Source organism: Apodemus sylvaticus, chromosome 17, assembly GCF_947179515.1.
Source record: "Apodemus sylvaticus chromosome 17, mApoSyl1.1, whole genome shotgun sequence".
NCBI lineage: Eukaryota > Metazoa > Chordata > Mammalia > Rodentia > Muridae > Apodemus > Apodemus sylvaticus.
This window is the reverse complement of record NC_067488.1, coordinates 69,377,322-69,396,935: the sequence shown is the minus strand read 5'-3', so window position 1 is coordinate 69,396,935 and position 19,614 is coordinate 69,377,322. Positions and strand designations below refer to the sequence as shown.

Below are 19,614 nucleotides of genomic sequence, written 5' to 3'. Positions count from 1 at the left end.
TTCCCTTCATGGCAGACAACAATTAGAATCTGAAACGAACCCTTTCTTTTGGGTTTATTTGGTTTCTTGAAACAAACAAGCAAAAACAAAACAAAACAAACAAAAAAAAAAACAACATGCTTTTTGTCATGGTGTTTTATCACAACACTAGAAATCCCAACTATGACAGATACTGGTACCAGGAATGGGGTTTTGGGAGGATGAAGGACAGACTTTGGACCACAGTCCTCTGCCACAGTGAACCATAACCTTGAACTCAAAGTTAAATTAACCCTTTCTCTCTTGAATTGCTTTTTTTTTTTCCTGAGTGTTTTCTTTTTTTCCCCTGTGTACCTGGGTGTTTTGCCTGCTTGCATGCCTGTGCCCCATGTACACACCCACATCAGATCCCATAGAACTGGAGTTACAGATAGTTGTGAGCTATCATGTGGGTGCTGAAAATTGAACCTGGGACCTCCGAAGGTGAGGCCAGTGCTCTTGACAGCTGAACCATCTTTCCAGTCTCAGGGTGCTTTATGACAGCAACAGGAAGAGAACCTGTTTACTATGCAAAGTCCTGGGTTCGATTCCAGCATCTCAACCACCCCCTACTCTCCACCTCCCTCCCTTATTTCCCATCCCCTTCACCTACCCCTTGAATCCTTTTAAAGGACTTATTTATTTTATGTATGTGAGTACACTGTTGCTCTTTTCAGACACACCAGAAAAGGGCATTGGATCCCATTACAGATGGTTGTGAGCCACCATGTGGTTGCTGGGAACTGAACTCAGGACCTGTGGAAGAGCAGTCAGTGCTCTTAACCGCTGAGCCATCTCTCCAGCCTGGATTTTTCCAATCTTACTTCCTCTGATGAACCTAAACTCCAGCCACTCCCAGTCTCCCCAACGAACATCTCCTGTCTCTAGGACTCGGCTCACAATCTTCCAGGAACACCCTCCACCTGAAGTTCCTTCCTTGGACACTCAGCCTTAAGGCCCAGCTCCAGCCCCCATTACGAAGCAGTCACAGCCATGCCAGGCAGACATGACATCTCCTGGCCACACACTCCCACAATGCACTCTTCCTATGCTCTGAGTAAAGCACCGCATACAGACAGAGCTCCCGGGAGATGCCGGTCCTGCGGCTCCCCGTCCTATCACTGGTTTTATGCCCCTCGCCTACCATAGGAAGGAGTCAAGTGTGCCCATTTGCAGGAAAAGAAAGTGGAGTTGAGGGAGGCCCGGAGCAGAGTCAGAGATGGAGTTGATTTCCCACGGTTGGACTCTCACGTCCATGTCATTTCAGATTGGTTAAAGGAGTGCTCCCGCCCTTCTCCCCAGTGCTCTGAACCTTCATTAGCCTCCTCAGGGGGCCTTTCTTTTTTCCTCTTATGTATGTCTAGGTCAGAGCCGGGTACTGAATACTATGGAATTGATGGGAAGGTGAAACTCGCTGAGAAATCTTCCCTGTTAACAATTAGGGCAGAAAGGGCTTCCCAGGGGAAGCCTTCAGGCCTAGCAGAGAGATTTGGAAACCAGGAAGGCCCGAACTCCCAGCCAGCTGCCCTCTCCCCTCCTCCATTCCGCCCCTTCCCTCCCCACCCTTTCTTTCCCTATTTAGCAGTATGTGCCTGTTTGTACACTCACAGCCCTCAGGGAGAGCTGGTAGCCTGGGGGGCTCGGGTTCAAATTCAGTTCACCAGGCTCAGCAGCAAGTGCAGTTGCTGTGTAAGTCACTCTGCTGTCCTCTCACATGGAGTTAGGCATGCATGTGACTTCCAACAGGGAGCTTGGAGGCCCCTGCTGCTTTGAGTGGTGTGGCTGAGTTCCAGGCTCTAGGACCGTGGTCTCTATGCTCTATCCCACCTTCTGCTGTCTTTACGACACGGGCAATTCATAAGCCTCAGGACCCACCGCTCCTCAGACCAGCCAGCCCCACCCCTCCTCAGACCTGCCAGCCCCACCCCTCCTCGGACCAGCCAGCCCCACCCCTCCTCAGACCTGCCAGCCCCACCCCTCTTCGGACCAGCCAGCCCCACTCCTCCTCAGACCCACTAGTCTTACCATCTGTGCTGGCGTCATCCACCAGGATGATTTCCTTCAGCAAGATGGCAGGGCTGGTGTGCAGGACGCTGTATACTGTGCGCAGCAGAGTCGACCAGGCTTCATTGTGGAACACAATGATTACACTGGTGGTGGGCAATGGCGGGCAGCGCCGGAACTTCTGGTCAACACACCTGAACAGATGGAAGGATGGACACAGCTCTCTAAGTGCCGGGGGTGGGGTGGCGTTCCACAAGGGGAAATGAAGATCTGTCTAAAGCTCTCCAACCATTTCCCCCGACCCCCTTACCCCAGAGCACAAGCGCGCATGCGCGCGCATGCCCAATCACCAATCTCCAGCCCCCCCCCCATGTGCTTGGGAACAGCTGCTCATCTCCTGTGGCTACATCCTCCTACACTCTGCAAGTAACTAACCAGCCCCCTCCAAACCACCCCCTGGACTAGCTCAGGTACCCTACTTCCCATCCCCAAGTTTCGCACTTTGCTCTCAGGCCCAGTATTCCTGTGACTGACTCACCGTGCACCTTGGGCACTGCAGAGGATGCGATCTGGTCCACAGATCCCAGAGGGCCGAGCCATTAATGGCAAATGTTTAGTTGAGGACAATCTGCCATCACCATTCAGTGTGAGGAAAAGGTCCTTCTGATCCACACTTCTAAGCCCTCTCTGAATCCTTGTGATCTGACTCTACCAACACTGGCAACTTCCGGGACCTTCCCCAACCATCTCCAGCAACCATTGTGCTACACCTGGCTATCCTGCCATCTAGACTCTGTAAGGACTCCGATCCTGAGTTTCAAGGACCACACAGCTGAAATCCCTATTTGTTTTGTGGAGACAATGGTGGGGGGGGGAGTACGGGGATGGGTGGGAGAGGTGGGGGTGGATGGGGGTGGGTAGGGGTCGGTGGGGGTGGGTGGTGGGGTCTCCCACTGAAAACCAGTGCTCTCACATTTGCAGTCCTCATGCCTCAGCCTCTGAAGTACTGGGATTATGGACTTGTGACACCCTGATTCAGTCCTTGTCAGAAAGCTATTGTACCACAGTCAGAAGCCATGGGGCTTCCTCAGCTGCCTGCCCTGGCTGCCCCTATGACAATGTCCTTTGCTGACAAGTTCCTAATACCTCAAGCTGCAATTTGTAGGGTCTTATATAATACACCGTTCAAGCCTGAGGAACCCCAGGTTCCTGGATTTGTTTCTTTTCCAACTAACTCTTTAGTTGAAAAGGTCAGTGGCTAAGTGTGGAAGACAAAAACATCTTTCATCGGGACACAGTGAGAGTGTAGTGGGGGGGGGGCAGGGTGACATATCAGGGTGGGGACAGCTCTAAGATCCAAACGTGCATCTCCCTTTCTAAAGCCAATAATGTAAAGAGCTTTAAGTTGGACTGACTCTTGGTGGGCCTGTGTCGTGGGGGACCCAGGGGTGGGGACCTTCCAGACCAACACAGCAGCGGTCAGGAGATGTCTCTCTCTCTCACCAGAGGCCCTGATGGTGGGCTCAACATCCTGAGGGCAGGGCTGCAGAAACCACAGCTCAGTCCCAGCACCTCCCGGTGCCCTGTGCCAGATCCTGTTCTGCAGCCCCAGCTCCCTTCTTCTGTGTTCCGTGTCCCTCCATGACTGTGTTTCAGTCTCATGGGTCCCTATGGGTCTCTGCCATACCATAATAATCTTGAACTCCAGCCCCTGGAATCACAGCAATTTGCCAGCGAAAGAAAAGATGTCTTAAGGGAAATCCCTGGCTATTTTCAACCCCCCTTCAGCTTTCTTCCTGACAACTGGCCAATGACCACAGCCCTCCTGGCCACACTTCTGAGAAGGCTCTGGTCTTGGAGAATTCTACGAGTGCAATACTTACTCAGGAGGCCGGGTGTCTGGCCCTAGGGACCTCTGCAAGGAGATGCGGTCGCTGGCAAAGGCATTAAAGCAGTGTTTCTTGTAACCTTCTTCCCTTTCCTGGGTCTCTAGATCGGTCCATTCTCTCTTCTGGAATGCTTTCCCATCTGCCCCAGGGCTGTTGGGATCTTGAGGTGGCCGGTCCCAGAAGGGTTTCAGCTCAGCAGGGGTATAGAACCCCGGAAGGCAGGAGTGGTTCGTGGAGACCAGGGTTCGTGGGGGTTCTGGAGCCCTGATCTGCAGCTTGGGCACGACGTCTCTAATGTTGTTGACGGCACCTAACATGAGGTCCAGGACATGGTCCTTCTGACCTGCCAGGGACTTCAGCCACGGCTTCTCCACGGCCTGCTCCCGGTTGCTTACATCCTTCTGTCGGACGAAGAGGAAAAGCATGAAGACACTGCCCAGCATGGCGAGGCGCAGGGGCATGTGGCGCCTTCGGAGGATCCTCATCTTCCCAACCAGGACCTCGGCACGGTTGGCTCCAAGTCTTACACCTCACTTTGGAAGTAGCTTGATTCCCCAGGGTAGCCACTCCTGGGGCTCAGCCTGAGAAAAGAGGGAATACAAGAAAAATTAGCCATTGCAGAGATGGGCAGGGGGCTAGGGACTCGGGGCCTGGGCGTGGCTCAGTGGAGAACAGTGGTATCACCTTTGCGCACTCACAGCATCCTGGTGCCTAAATTTCCTTTTGCTGTAAACTGAGAAAACCAGGTCTGGGTCTCTCTTACCTGGAAGAAACTGCTTTGGGAAACAGCTTGGCATTAAAATAAAGTTCAGCTGAAACACATTGGTCAACATGGCTCAGAGGGTCCGACCGAGGCAGGAACTCTGTGAACACCTATGCTTTCATCCCTAGGTTGTTTTGGACTTTGAGACAGGGTTTTGCTAAATTAGCCCAGGCTGGCCTTCAACCTCCTGTGTACTGGGATGAGAGGCATATACCACCATGCCTGGCTCACTGGGAGAGTCAGATAAACTGGTTTGTGTGACCCTGGAGGCCCAGGCAAGAACGCCCAAAGCAGTGTTGATGGGAAGGGCGGCTTGGGAAGCTTCTGCAGCAGCAGAAGGAACAGACTGCCTCGCCATGAAACAACAGCTACCAGAGCAGTGGGGTGAACGGGCAAGCCACAGAGAGATGCGGTGTGCTGCTACTGCCAAAGTTATAAAAATATGCCCACGTTAAAGATGATGTTTGTGAATATAGTGTGTGGGGAAGCCGCGAAGAGGCAGAGAATGAAGCCAGTTTCTGAAGACAAAAATGTATGAATTAGCCAGGTCAATGGACTCACCTGTGTTTACTCACTTACCATACATACGTACATACATACATACACACACATACATACACATATATACATACATATACACACATAAATATACATGTATATGTACATATATACACACATACATATGCATATATACACATATACACATATACATTCACATAAATACACATGCATATATACATATATACATATATATACACACATACATGCATATATGCACATACAGACATATATACATACAAATACATGCATATATGCATATACACATATACATATAAATATACACATACACATATACACACATATATACATACATACATATATATACACACATATACACACATATGTGTGTGTGTTCTGTTGTTTGTTTTTTCAAGAAAGGGTTTCTCTGTGTAGTCCTGGCTGTCCTAGAACTCACTCTGTAGACCAGGCTGGCCTTGAACTCAGAGAGACCTGCCTACCTCTGCCTTCAGAAGCAATTATTTATTTCTTGACAGGATCTCACGATGTAGCTCCTAGTAGCGCCTAGTGATTCTCCTGTCTCCATTCCCACAAGCCGAAATCATAAGCCACTAATTCTAGCTCAGATAATTTTTAAATTGTTTTAAATCTAAGGTTCTATGACAACACCTTCCAGGTAGAACTAGGCCGAGGGGTGCCCATCAGCTAGCACCCCAGGCCAAAGAGCTCAGAAGTAAGTACCCGGAGAGCTTAGCTAGTATGATGATCACTAGCTGATGCATGCTGGTGGCCAGAGACGCAGCCACAGGCTGTTCCCCCCCATTCAGAGGAGCACCTCCTGCTAGAGTCGGTACAGGATTGAGAGAGAACAGAAAACATCTTTCAGAAGTTGGACAGTCTTATCTCCATGCACAGCTATGTTTTCAAAATCGTTATTTCATCATTAGCCTGTGTGACCCTTGGGCGATTTATCCCTCTAAGCCTTGATTTCCTCAAACTGGGTCACTAACAACCAACAGGTTGGCTGTGTTGGGGATTAAGTCAGGTGATGCATGCAAAACCCACAGCAGAAATCCTGACATCGTCTAAGCCCTCAGGTATTTCTGCTCTTATAATCAATAAATCCCTGTGCACTTTCCCAGAAATTACCCTCAGGAACGTGTGCCTTAGCCAGAGCCTTGTCATCACACCTTGGGTGTTTTTCTTAAAAGTGACTCTGGGAGGCTGGAGAGATGGCTCAGCAAGTTAGAACACCGACTGCTCTTCCAAAGATCATGAGTTCAAATCCCAGCACCCACATGGTGGCTCACAACCATCCGTAAAGAGATCTGATGCCCTCTTCTGTTGTCTGAAGGCAACAACAGTACTCACATATAATAAATATACTCACATATAATAAATATGTGAGTCCTTATAAACAAAACAAAAACCAAAAATGACTCTGGGCTGGGCTGTAGTAGTAACCAGCCTGGTTACTGAGATAGTGACCACTGCCCCACCCTGATCCTGTGTCTGCACTGAAGAAAAAATAAGGGCTGTTATTTAACACTACAGTGCCTGCCTGGTGTTGGGAGGCCCTTGCCCATGGAGGGCAACCCCATGGTCAGTATAGACTCAATGGCCAACAGTCTCACTCAGAGCTGGGGAGACAGATAGTTTCTTTCATAGTGTTATCAAAATGAAAGGAATTCTTGTTTTGAGTTTGGAAAGATGCTCAGCGGTTAGGAGCACTAACTGTTCTTGCAGAGGTTCTGGGTTCAGTTCCCAAAACAAACATGACAGCTGGCACCCGGCTGTAACTGTGGATCCGGCACCCTCTTCTGGTCCCCAAGGGCATGCATACATGTGGCATACATTCAAACGTGCAACCAAAACACCCACACCCACAAAATAACTCTAAAAAACCCTCCTGTTTTGTAGCATGAACTGCGAGGCACGTATTGAATCTGCTGATATGTGTGGAAGGCCTGCTGTGTGCCTGAGACTCTAGGACTAGGGAAAGGCAGGGATGGGACAGGGGTCCCCTTGGGGGGGGGCACAGTTAGTTGGGGAAGTGAGCTTCCAGATTGTGCAGCAAGAGTGTAAGGGGGGGGTCTTTGGATGGAAGGAGGAGTCGTAGAAATGGCAAATGGAGGAGGAAGGCCAGAATGCCACGCTGGGAAAAGCTTGGGCCAGGCGCCTGAGTTCAGGTGGGCTTGCCGGGACAAGCCAAGCACTCTCCAAGCTGTCCAGGGGACAGGAAGTCCAAGAGAATCAGAGGTCGCCTGCAGGTGGGGCTGAAGCCCAGAACTGCCTTCATGCCACTTGCTGAGAAATGAGGAACAGCACAGGATTTCCCAGGAAGAAGAGCACACGGCTGGGAGCTGCTGAGGTGAGCATGGACCAGCTCAGCACCCTGACCATCGGGTAAGATGGAGATCTGACCCAGAGAGCCACCACGTTGAAGGCAGAGGTGGCACCCCAAGCCTTGCTTGGATCTTAAGTGGGACACAGGCACACCCTGGGGTGTGTGACTCAACCCTTATCCCCGAGGGATGTAAGACTCCTGAGAGAAGAAGAAGAAATGGGAGGTCCCGGGGAGACAACCCAGCAGTTAACACCAATGGCTGCTCTGAGGACCCCGGTTTGATTCCCGGCACCCACGTGACAGGTCTCTACTACTCTAACTCCAGCTTAAGAGATCTGATGCTGTGTTCCAGCCTCACAGGCACCGGACGCCCAAGGGGTACACAGGCGTACATGCCGGCAAAACATTCATACACATAAACTTAAAAAAAGAAGAGAAAATTAAACGGTCCAGAAGTTCCTACCCAGGGAGGAGGGAGCAGCCAAGGCTGTCTGGCCCTTTGAGCCTTCCCATACTCCTCTTCAAGTTAATGGGCAGACAACAGGCAGCACAGTCAGTCAAGAAAGGCAGGATTCCCTACAGGTGTCATGAAGGCTTCAAGGGAATCAGGACTGTGTGCGGAGGCTCTGTCCCAGGGGCTGAGCTATGCTAGGGGCCAGCTCTAGAGGCTTTGCTTGAGCTGTGGACCTCAGCCTAGAGCCTGTGCAGACAGAGCTCCCAAGGATAAGGCAGGTCCCTTGAGCCACCCTGCAGCCTGTATGTCATCCACCTTTCTGTCTACTTCCCATAAACATGGGCACAACTAGAGACACAGGCTCAGTAACACTGCCATGAGAGGCAGGCTAGGACTCACCTCCTCCAGGAAGGCCTCCTGGAGTCACTCGTCACTCCAGAACCCTCATCCAGGCACTGCCTGTGGTCCTTTGTAGAGGTGGACACCTTTGTCCTTTTTATTTTCCCCGGGGAGAGGGAGACGTAGGATTAAACTGAAGTCCTCTTGAGCATCTGCTCTCTGGATCCAATCTGGCTGTCTAAAGTGTTCTCTCTGGAACCTGCAGTTCCTCAAGGTTCTAACCACATCCTGAAATGAAACGAGACACCTGTGATTAGACTTGGCAGGAAGGGACTTGCTCTCTACAGTGTTGGCTCAGCAAGCCGGCAACAGGCCGACACCCCTCAAAAAACACAGTTGCACAGATGGAGTAGGGCTTTGGGGGCCATCGGTGTGGGATGGAATGCCTAGAATCGGGCTTAGCAAGAACCAGGAGGGTGAGCCCCACCAGCTCTGGAAAAGGAAGAACCTCTAATGTAGAACTTGCTTAAGTTCTGGGCTCGGTGGGATCCACCTTCCAAGTCCTGCGCATACGCATGCGCATGGCCCTACTGTCCTGGCCATGCAGCCTGGCCCTCAGGGCCACCCGTGTGCTCACAGCCCTACCTGCTGTGAGAGAGCTTCCACTCCTGGATCTTTTTCCTCCCTTGGGTCTGTCGCTCATCAGCCTGTCAGAGCCAAGATGCCCCAAACCTAGTTGAGGAAGCCTTCCCAGACGGAACAAGCAGAACGGGCGGCCCCAGCCGTTCTCACTGCTTCCTCGAGCAGAGCCCAGGGCCTACTCAGATTCTGATTCCAACCCGCCACTGTAAAGTAGCCCGGGTGTGGAAACCGTCACGAGAAGGCTTTAAATGGTCAGAATATGGGAGTAGGAAGGCTGGAGAGATGGTACAGCGGCTAAAAGCACGGGCTGTTCTTGCAGAAGACACAGGCTGCTGGGCAGTGGTGGCGCACGCCTGTACTCCCAGCACTTGGGAGGCAGAGGCAGGCAGATTTCTGAGTTCAAGGGCAGCCTGGTCTACAGTGTGAGTTCCAGGACGGCCAGGGCTATACAGAGAAACCCTGTCTCAAAAAAAAAAAAAACCAAAAAAAGAAGAAGACATAGGCTGTGTTCCCAGCACCCATATGGTGGCTCACGACAGCTCGCAACTCCAGTTCCAGGGGATCTAACACCCTCTTCCAGTCTTCAAGGACACCAGACATGCATGTGGTACACAGACACATATGCAGGCAAAGAAGTCATACACATAAAAGTTAGGCCTAAAAATGGCCAGAATACAAAAAGACAGCTCTGGTGGTGCCTATCTTTAATCTCAGCATTCATGAGACAAAGCCAGGTGGATCTCTAAGACCAAGTCTAGCCTGGTCTACACAGTAAGTTCTAAGCCTGGGTTAGATAGCAAGCAAGGCCCTGTCTAAAAACAGGTGTGTTGGGGACATAGCGCAGTGGTAGAGCACTTGCCCAGTGCAGGCCTTCCTTAGCTCTATAAAGACAAACAACAAACCCCCAAGCTACGCTGCATTACTGTATTAAACTCTCCTCTTGGCTATTTCTTATGGGGACAGCATGTGCTGAAGTCTCAGGGCAGCTCTCAGCTTCAATGATCTCAGAGGTATAAATGCTGCAGCTCTAACAAGAGTGCTTGGCAAACTTTATTTTTTGCTTTTTAGTTCATAAATTTCGAATAATCAGATTTTTAATATTATTTCATCCTATTGAAGATGATGAACATTACTTGATATAAAATTAGAACACGGGCTAGGGACCTAGCTCGGTGGGTCAAGGGCTTACTGAGAACACACCTTGGCTCTGTTCCCAGCGCTGCACAAATTGGACACAGCGACCCTCATAACCTCAGCACTCAGGAGGTGGCGACAGGGGGCTCAGAAGTTCAGGTATATTGGCTATACAGAGTTCATGACCAGCCTGGGCGACACGAGGACCTTTAGAATTTATATTTCTAAATGAAGGCTAACTGAAGTTTAAGTGATCACATGTCCAGTACTTCTTGTTACCTCACGTGCTTTAAACTTCTGATGTTAGTATAAGTGTAAAACTACCGTGGGGCTTTTAAGTTGTCCACACATACATAAGCTGCATCTGGCGACATGCCTTGTGGGATGTGGTCTCTGATGTCACATCATCTTTGGCGGAGGAATATGAAAAACTGATTATACAAAATTCATAAATATAATAAAGTTAGTGCCTGGGCAGTGGTGGCGCACGCCTGTAATCCCAGCACTTGGGAGGCAGAGGCAGGCAGATTTCTGAGTTCCAGGCTAGCCTGGTCTACAGAGTGAGTTCCAGGACAGCCAGGGCTATACAGAGAAACCCTGTCTCAAAAAAAACCAAATTCAAAAAAAAAAAAAAAAAAGAAGAAGAAGAAGAAAAATAAAGTTAATGGATTCCCTCTATCTACCTCTCTTTGGAGCTCTGTTCTCAGTTCTGAGGCGCAAACCCAGGGCTTCGTACAGGGCTAGGCAAGGGCTTTTCACCAGGAACCTGTAAGTCTCGCCTGGCCTCCTGTCTCTGCTTGTTTTTTCTTCTCATCACAGCCTGCCTGTTTCTCTTCGCTGCCAGGGACCTGGACTCCTGGACTCCAAAGGCCCGGCCGTATCTCACGTTCTATCACTGGCTAGGTCTGAAGTACCGGTTGTATGCAGTCTGTGACTGAGCCTCTTATCAGTGGAACAGGTTAGAGGGGTTAAACATTCAACACTGGTTTTGTAGTGACGCAGGGTGCACTTCCCGAAAGGATTTGGGTTAGGTGGCTGTTACTCTTAGCTTGCTGCCCGACTCCCATCAGGGTGCCCAGCAGCCTGTTTTGTGGGTGTGGCTTTGGTTTGATGACCTCACTGGTGACACACAGCTAGTAGCTCCCAGGAGCAGGTCCTGTATTCAGTTCTCAGATCATTGTTATGTCCCTGGGACTCTTACCCCCCCCCCCCCCCCCCCACCGTGGAGGTATACAGAGGGACTAGGTTCTTCTGGCCCCCCTCCCACTCCTAACCCCCTCCCTGCCACCCCCTTCTCTCTGATCTCTCTCAGGGATCAAATGCTTAAAGATGCTGAACCTGGGAAGACTGGAGAGAGGTCCAGGCTCCAGTGAAAGCCAGGGTCAGCCACTCCAACACGCCCTGGCCAGGTGGCCTCTTGGTAAGTTTCTTCCTGTTTATTGAATGAACTGCATACCTCAGGAAGAGAGTAGAGGTGGCCTCCGGGAAGGGAGCTGCCACCACGGCATCCATACAGGATATTTGCTCAAGATAACTGGCTCAGTTTCAGTTACAGATCTCTTCAATAGCTATGGGCGGAGGCCTGTGGCCAATGCATAGGTGTACGGAGGTAGACATCCTGGTGGACAGGGAGCAGGCTGCTTGCAAGGTCCTGGAGGGAAGGGTGCCGCAGTCTGGCTAAATGTCTGGCCCCCTTCCTCCTCCTCCCTCCTCTTCTTTCTCCCACCTCTTTTTCCTCTTTCTCCTCCTCTTCTTCCTCTTCCCCTTCTCCCTCCTCCTTCTCCTCCTTTTCTTCTTCTTCTTCCTCCTCCCTTCTTCCTCCCCTTCCTTCCCCTCTTCTTCCTCTTCTCCCTTCTCTTCCTCCTTCTCCTCCTCTTCCTCCTCCTTCTCCTCCTTTTCCTCCTCCTCTTCCTCCTTCTTCAATGACACTTTCTCGTCATCTGGCCCAGCAACCTGACCTCTCCTGTAGTCATAGCATCAAAAGACCACTGAATAATCTCCGAAGCACCCCTGCTCCTGAGATCCTGGGATCCTTGTGTGACCACAGGGTGGTAGAGGCTCCCACCCCCTGACCAATGACTTACACTTCATGGACTGTCTCTACAGTCATGTGGCTTATTCTCCAGAAGAATGAGATTAAAGCTATTTCAGTAACCAGTCCATCAGAAAACGCCCTCACCGCCAGCACACCCAGGTTCATTTTAAGTTTACGGAACTACAGTTATCCAAACATTTTCTACTGAAAACCTAACAGGATTTCCTTACCGCCGTGCCGTGTAACTGGATCCGTGTTTGGCATGCAAAGGTGTTTCTTACTCCTTTGTTGTTTTACCCCCAAGCAAAAGACACACACACACAAAAACAAGATGACAGGCAGCTAGAGAGGAGTTTTGTCTGCAGGGACTCTGCTGGGTCAGGTGCCCTGGGTATCTTTTTTTATGCCCAGGACTCCAGGGAAGGCCTCTGCAACCTTGAAGGGCTTGAAGGAAGGGACAAAGGGAATCTGAACTGAGCTTGGTCACCACTGGCTGGTGGGCAGGAAGAGACAAGCTGGGGGTCATAAGACAGATGGTCCCAATGGCTGAGGCTATCTCCAGAGGATGGGAACTGAGCTTCGACATCCAGTATGGCCAGAAACTTCCCCTCCGTAGCCCTCAGGCCTACACGCTGCCAGCCGAGCCTGCTAATCTGAGCAGTTGCCCACAGCTTCCAGCAGCGCTGGAATTCGCCAAGAGCCCCTAATTCCCGGTCCGTTTCAACATCTGCTATGGTCCATCCCTCCCATTCCCACACCCTGCTGATTATGCCTTGCCTCCTGGGTTGGTAGTGTCGTGTGCATGTGGTGTGTGTATGTGTGTCTATGGATCTGTGTGTCTACGTATCTATGTATCTGTGTGTATATATCTGTGTGCATGTATCTGTGTGTGTCTGTGTGTCTCTGTATATCTATGTATCTGTGTGTGTTGGTGTGTGCTGTGTCTATGGATCTGTGTGTGGTGTCTGTGTGTCTGTGTGTCTATGTATTTATATGTATCTGTGTGCCCATATATCTGTGTGTGTGTATCTTTGTGTCTATGTGAATCTGTGTATGTGTCTGTGTGTCTATGAATCTATGTGTGTTTGTGTCTGTGTGTGGTATCTGTGTGACTGTCTCTGTGTGTCTGCATGTCTATGTATCTGTGTGTATCTGTGTCTGTGGGTGTGTATATCTGTGTGTGCTGTCTGTGTGTCTATGTATCTGCGTGTGTCTGTGTGTCCATATCTCTGTGTGTGTGTATCTGTGTATGTGTCTGTGTGGCTATGTATGTGTGTGTGTGTTTGTGTCTGTGTGTGTCTGTGTCTGTGTGCGTATATCTGTGTGTGGTGTCTGTGTGTCTGTCTGTGTTTGTGTGTCTATGTATCTGTGTGTGTCTGTGTGTCCATATATCTGTATGTGTGTCTGTGTGTCTGTCTATGTATCTGTGTGTGTGTGTCTGAGTATATCTGTGTATGTATCTGTGTGTGTGTGTGTGTGTGTGCGTGGTGTCTGTGTGACTGTCTCTGTGTGTCTGCATATCTATGTATCTGTGTGTATCTGTGTCTCTGTGTGTATATATCTCTGTGTGATGTCTGTGTGTCTGTCTCTGTGTGTCTGTGTGTTCATATATCTGTGTATGTGTGTCTGTGTGTCTCTGTGTCTATGTATCTGTGTGTGTATCTGTGTGTGTCTGTGTGTGGTATCTGTGTTTGTCCCCATGTTCCGTGTGCCCTTCCTCTCCACTCAAAACTGCTATCCAACGGCCCCTGCTTTACTGAGCCCTGGAGGGTGCGATGTATTGCCTCTTTGCATTGGGCGTCTCTACTTCGTGATCAGCAAAGGTCTGGTTATGTTCCTTTAGACTAAGGCTATTTAATGGTGGCAAATCAGCCAGTAGTCAGCGTCCTGTCGGAACTTACCTTCCAGCCTAGCCAGATGCTCGGCACAGCTGCCTTTCCCTTCTTAAAGTCTCAACAAAGCAAAACAAAACTGACAGTCATCTAAATTGTTACTTGTCCTTTTTTGCAATAAGTCTTCTGGGGCTGAAGAGATAGATGGCTCCGCTGTTAGGGGTGCTCACTGCTCTCGCAGAGAACCAACTTCAGTTCCCAGCTCCTGCATCTGATAGCTCACCTGAGTGTGAACTGAGCTGCAGGGGGATCTGACCACACACACACACACACACACACACACACACACACTTAAAATTCAATTAAAAAAATAAAGTCTTCATAGCAGGACATGGTAGCCTACACCTGTATCCTCAACTCTTGGAATGTATACATGGAGGATTTGGAGTTCAAGGTCAGGGGCTGGAGAGGTGGCTCAGTGCTTAAGAGCATCTGCTGCTCCTGTAGACCCAGTCCCAAGGATCCAATGCCCTCTCCTGACCTCGGTGGGCACCAGGCATGCACAGGGTACGCATACATGAGCGCAGGCAAGAACATCCACATACATAAGAGAAAAATAAATGGATCTAAAGAAGAAAATTAGAGGGGGCTGGAGAGATGGCTCAGCAGTTAAGAGCATTGACTGCTCTTCCAGAGGTCCTGAGTTCAAATCCCAGCAACCACATGGTGGATCACAACCATCTGTAATGGGATCTGATGCCCTCTTCTGGTGTGTCTCAAGACAGCTACAGTGTATTTACATATAATAAATAAATAAATAAATAAATCTTTAATTAAAAAAAAAGAAAAAGACAATTACAGAGTTCAAGGTCACCTTCAGTTACATGGAGAATTTGAGCAACTCTAAGCTCAAGGGAACCCTGTCTCTAAAAACCAAAGAAAAGACAGTTTTCTGCACTAAGGTGTGCTGCTGCCCCCGGGGGTGGGTGTGCAGCTTTCTTCCAAAAGCTGATGGCTCCCCACACTTGCTTGCTCCATGTGGGACTTTCCCACTAGGTTCATGGAGAACAAGCCCAGACATAGAGATCCTGCTTTCTTTCTCCACCCTTAAGTCCTGTTTCCCAAGCGTCTGCATCCAGAATTCTTGTTCTGACTGTTTGGCCAGCCTCCCACCCACAAGGTATATATTCCTCTGCACAGAGGTGTGAGGTGTGCATGTGTGTGGGTAGTATGTGCCGAGTAGTATGTATGTGTGGGGGGTAGTATGTGGGGGGATAGTATGTGGAGGGGTAGTGTGTGTGTGTAGTAGGTATGTGCATGGATAGTATGTGTGGTATGTGTGTTGGTGGTATGTGTATGTGTGTAGTATGTGTGCGTGTATAGTATGTATATGTGGGTAATATGTGTGTGTGGGGAGGGTAGTATGTATGTGTGGTGCAGTGTGTTTGTGGTGTGTGTGATGGTGTACATGGTAGTATGCATGCATGTATGTGTGGTATATGCACATGTATGATGTGTATGTGTGGTGTGCATGTGTGTATGTGGTGTGTGTAGTGTAGTCCTCGGAGCCAATGCCTTCTTTTTCTTGAAAAACCAGATGAAGGACAGTATTGTGTGATGTGTGCATGCATATATGTGAACATGTGTGTGTGTGTGAGTGTGGGCAGTATGTGTGCATGTGTGGTGTGTCTGTGTGTGCCTGTGTGTACTGCACATGAATATTTGTGTGGCACATGCACATGTGTGTGAACATGTGTGTATGAGTGTAGAGTGTGTGTGGAGTGTGTGTATATGTATGTGTACATATGTGTGTGTGCATGTGTGGTATGTGTGTATTATGTGTATGTATGTGTGTGCATGTGTATGTAGTGTGTGTGTATTATATGTATTTATGTGTGTGTACATGTGGTATGTGTGTATGTGTGTGTGTGTGTGTGTACTCACTTCCTTCCCTATCTGTTCCCTTGTTTGCCATTAGATGCAGAACTTAGTTAGGGTAAGGATGGAGTTTCTTCTCACACATCTCTCCCTAGGACTCAGGACCAGTCTGGGCCAGATACTGCAGAATAACCTGACGCCACAGAGCTCTCAGGTGCCCACAGAATCCTTCTCAAAGCCCTTTTCTCCCTGGGTTGAACCCATCCTTGTTTACCACAAGAGCCTTTTCCCAGCACAATTACAGCATTGAGATACACACAGAGACAGGCACTGCCCTGCACTCGACCTCTTGCTGATTCAAATTCTCACACACCCCGTCCACTGGGGATGGACATTTTGGGCCTTTCCAAAAGAGAGGCTGAGGCTATCAGAGGAACCAAGTTCACCTAAGCTCTGGCCCAGCCATTACAGGGTTCCTCTGGTACTGAACACTTCCTGGGGCACTCAGCCTCACTTCCAGAGCTGGAGATGATGGGATATGTCCACCAGACTGGGGAGATGTTTAGAGCAATACTGTCTTTCATTTGGTTTTTCAAGAAAAAAAAGGCATTGGCTCTGAGGACTCAGACTATGATCGCCGCACTGTCACACAGGCTCACCTTAGACACCTGTGCTCAAGCAACCCTGCTTTACCCTCCTGAACAGCTGGGCTATAACAGTGACATACTTCTTGAGTCTCAGCACTTGGGGGGCAGAAGCAGGCTGATCTCTGTGAGCAGGAACTCAGCCTAGTCTACACAGTGAGTTCCAGGCCAGCCTGCTCTGCAGAGTGAGTTCTAGGCCAGCCTGGGTTATGAAGAGAGACCTTGTCTCAAAACACAAAGATGGAATAAAACCAACCAACAAACAAAAGCCTCACCCAAGTTATATTTTCTGTTTTGTTTGGTCTTCACTTCTGCACTGAGACAGTCTCATATAGCCCAGGCTGGCCTCAAACTCTCCATACAGCCAAGGACGACTTTGAACTTTGGGGTCTCCTGCCTCTACCTCCCAAGGGCTGGCATTACAGGCACGCGCCACCGTGCCCAGTTTAGCCAATGCCGGAGACTGGACCCAGAGCCTTATGTACACTAGGCACACTCTGCCAACTGAGTTACACACGCAGCTCCAGAAACCAAGGTTTGGGGAGGCCGGCTCCACCATGTGCACACAGCTAGGCAAGACCAAAGGCTGACCTCATACCCAGGCTCGCCGTCCAAAGCCACGACACGACACGATGACACATCTTACGTTCAGTTGGCCCTGAAGCCCTGCACCCTTCTCAGTTGCTCCCCGCCCTGGAATGCTTACGTGATGTGGCCAAGGTTCTGCAGCTACATTAGTGGCGGAGCTGAGTCAGCCACCTGCAGCCTTCATTATACACCACAGCTTTCCCTTGAACCGCTCTCAGCTGAGGACCGGCCCCTCCCAAACCCGAGGACTTCTGTTCTAGGCAATGCAAACAGGACTCAGCCTATGGGTAGATCTCATGTCCGGGTTTCTCCCAGTTGAACGTGGACAAAGATAATTCTGATCTCAGAGGGCACCTGGCACCCACGGGGCCTCCCTTTCGCTGGGCATGTGCCAGCTGTGGGCAGTAATTATTCAGCAGCAGAGTTTCACTTGCTGTGGGGTCCTGCTCTCCCCACCTCTGGGTTCCATAAAGCACAGGACATCAGTGAGGAAACGGAGCTGAGGTACGCCTGCGATGACACAGGCTGCCCTTACACAATCTGAATAAAGCGTATTTCAAAACCTCGATCTAGTAGTCATCGTATGATGATTTGCCTATCTCATCCTTCTTAGCTTTTCTCTGACGAGCAGGGAACCAGCCGTCCTGTCTGGAAAGTGCGACCTATGTAACACACACACACACACACACACACACACACACACACACCTGCCGTGAAGCGAAGGTAGCCCTGGAGGCTCTTTGGTGTGTCTGTCGTTAACCTCAGCCATTGGAGGGGTGAGCTCAGAGTGCAGCCTTACAGCTCTCCCTCGGACCACTGTGGTGAGTACTGCTCAGGACTGGGTTCCTTTTTGAGTTTTGAGGCAAGCAATCGCCAGCAGTGTCCACACAAGAATGTGAGTCCTCTCTGCAGTGGTCTGGAGTCTCTGGATGACTGGCCTTTGGGCAAGTGGCAGGAGGATTCTCCTTTCTGTCATCACGAGGGAGGGAGAATCAGGAAGTTGGTGGTGACTGTCACAGTCATACACTCTACACAATACCACAGAACTCCGTCGTTCCCCACTCCTCCAACGCACCAAGCATCCAAGGGGAGATCAATCATGCGAGGACTCTGAGGGGCCCCCACCAATGACGCTTCTCCTGATTTGTCCCCCTCTGCTGGGGGGGGGGCGATATGGCTGGAAGGAGTCCCACCTCTCGATCACAGGAGGTGGTCAAATCTGGGGAGGCGCACGGTAGGTACCAGGGCGAGCGCGAGGGAAAGAGGGAATCCGGAGCTCGCCGTTCGCCCCTCAGCTTCTCAACCGCAGAGGTGAAGGGGTCCCACCGTGGAAGACGCTAGATTTCACCACGCGGGGCTTAGAGCGAAGGCGGGGGGGGGGGATGAGTCTGGCTCTGCCCCTTCGTCTCACTGTAGGGGGGCTGGGGAGGAGGACGGCGGGGAGTCCCCGAGGAGCAGGGGGCTGCCAGGTCCGAGGGCACCTCGGGGTCGCGCCCAATTGTTGCTTACCTATCGCGCCGAGGCAGAGCCGCCGCTGCCGCCGAGCTGCTCGTGGGTTTCCCGACGGGGCGGCCGGGAGGGCGGGTCCGGGGCGGGTCCTGTCGAGGATGACGCCCCGCCCCTCTCGGGCAAGTGCTGGGACTCAGCTCGCGCTTCTGCGTGCGCCTCTGCTAACATTGGGTGCAGGGTTGGAGGCCAGACCGCATCGCCGGGCAGCTCCACCCCAGGCAACCGCCAACCCAAGCCACCGCTATCCTAGGCTATCTCCATCTCATGCTATCGGCACCGCAGCGGGAGGGCAGCGAGCCACGGTGTGCAACGTGCGGGCTCGGAGGCCGAGGGGCTGCGGAGCCCAGAGCCCGAGGCCAGCAGCGCGGGACCTGCTGGGCGGCGGCGAGTCCCGAGGCTTGGTCCCAGGCGTCTGAGGTTGAGAACAGATCACTTCCCCACACATCCAGCTGCCAACTGGCAAGTGCCGGGCCTCACCCAACCCAACCCCAGTCCCGGTACTCCTGCTACCGGATGGTCGATGGGAGGGGCTGACAACCGCTGCAGAGTCAGTTTCAGAAATGAGGTCCGGAAGTGCAGAACACCTTCGAGGTGGTTAGAAATGCAGATTCCGAGACAGGTAGCTTGGCACACTCCTAAAATCCTCGCTCCAGAAGGTTGAGGCAGGGAGATCTTTAGTTCCAGGCCAACCTGAGCTATCTAGGAGATCGCATCTTAAATAAATAAATAAATAAATATTACTTAAACCCATGTCTGATTCTGAATGGTCCTGTCACCAGGACAGTGACTGCTCATGGGTTCTGAGCCTACCACCCTGATGTAATTTTCTGGGTCCTTATTCTAGTAAAACAGGAGTCTCCAAATACTTGGTGATTTTAAAAGACAGATTGTATTTATTCATTTATATGTATGTGACCCTCTAAGCACACAGTCAGAAGGCATATAATCTCTCAGAGCTGAAGTTAGAGGCAGATGCCCAGCTTTTACAGGGTGATGGGATCTGAATCCCGGTCCATACA

At 50.7% G+C, this 19,614-nt stretch overlaps 1 protein-coding gene across 2 annotated transcripts in view; it reads right to left on the bottom strand.

Annotated features, from left to right (window-relative positions):
- The window catches only part of Galnt6 (polypeptide N-acetylgalactosaminyltransferase 6), a 42,551-nt gene extending 23,463 nt beyond the window's left edge, over positions 1-19,088 (bottom strand). Inside the window, exons 1-5 of one of the 2 annotated variants that reach the window (XM_052160827.1) lie at positions 18,596-19,088; positions 17,794-18,055; positions 8,394-8,621; positions 3,906-4,492; positions 2,044-2,216 (exon numbers count right to left, since the gene is read on the bottom strand). In XM_052160827.1, coding sequence (XP_052016787.1) covers positions 2,044-2,216; positions 3,906-4,396 — 664 coding nt within the window. In that variant the 5' untranslated portion in view covers positions 4,397-4,492; positions 8,394-8,621; positions 17,794-18,055; positions 18,596-19,088. The remainder of the gene's footprint in view (positions 1-2,043; positions 2,217-3,905; positions 4,493-8,393; positions 8,622-17,793; positions 18,056-18,595) is intronic. The other variant, XM_052160826.1, reaches the window with a different exon arrangement.
- Between the last annotated feature and the right edge of the window lie 526 nt (positions 19,089-19,614).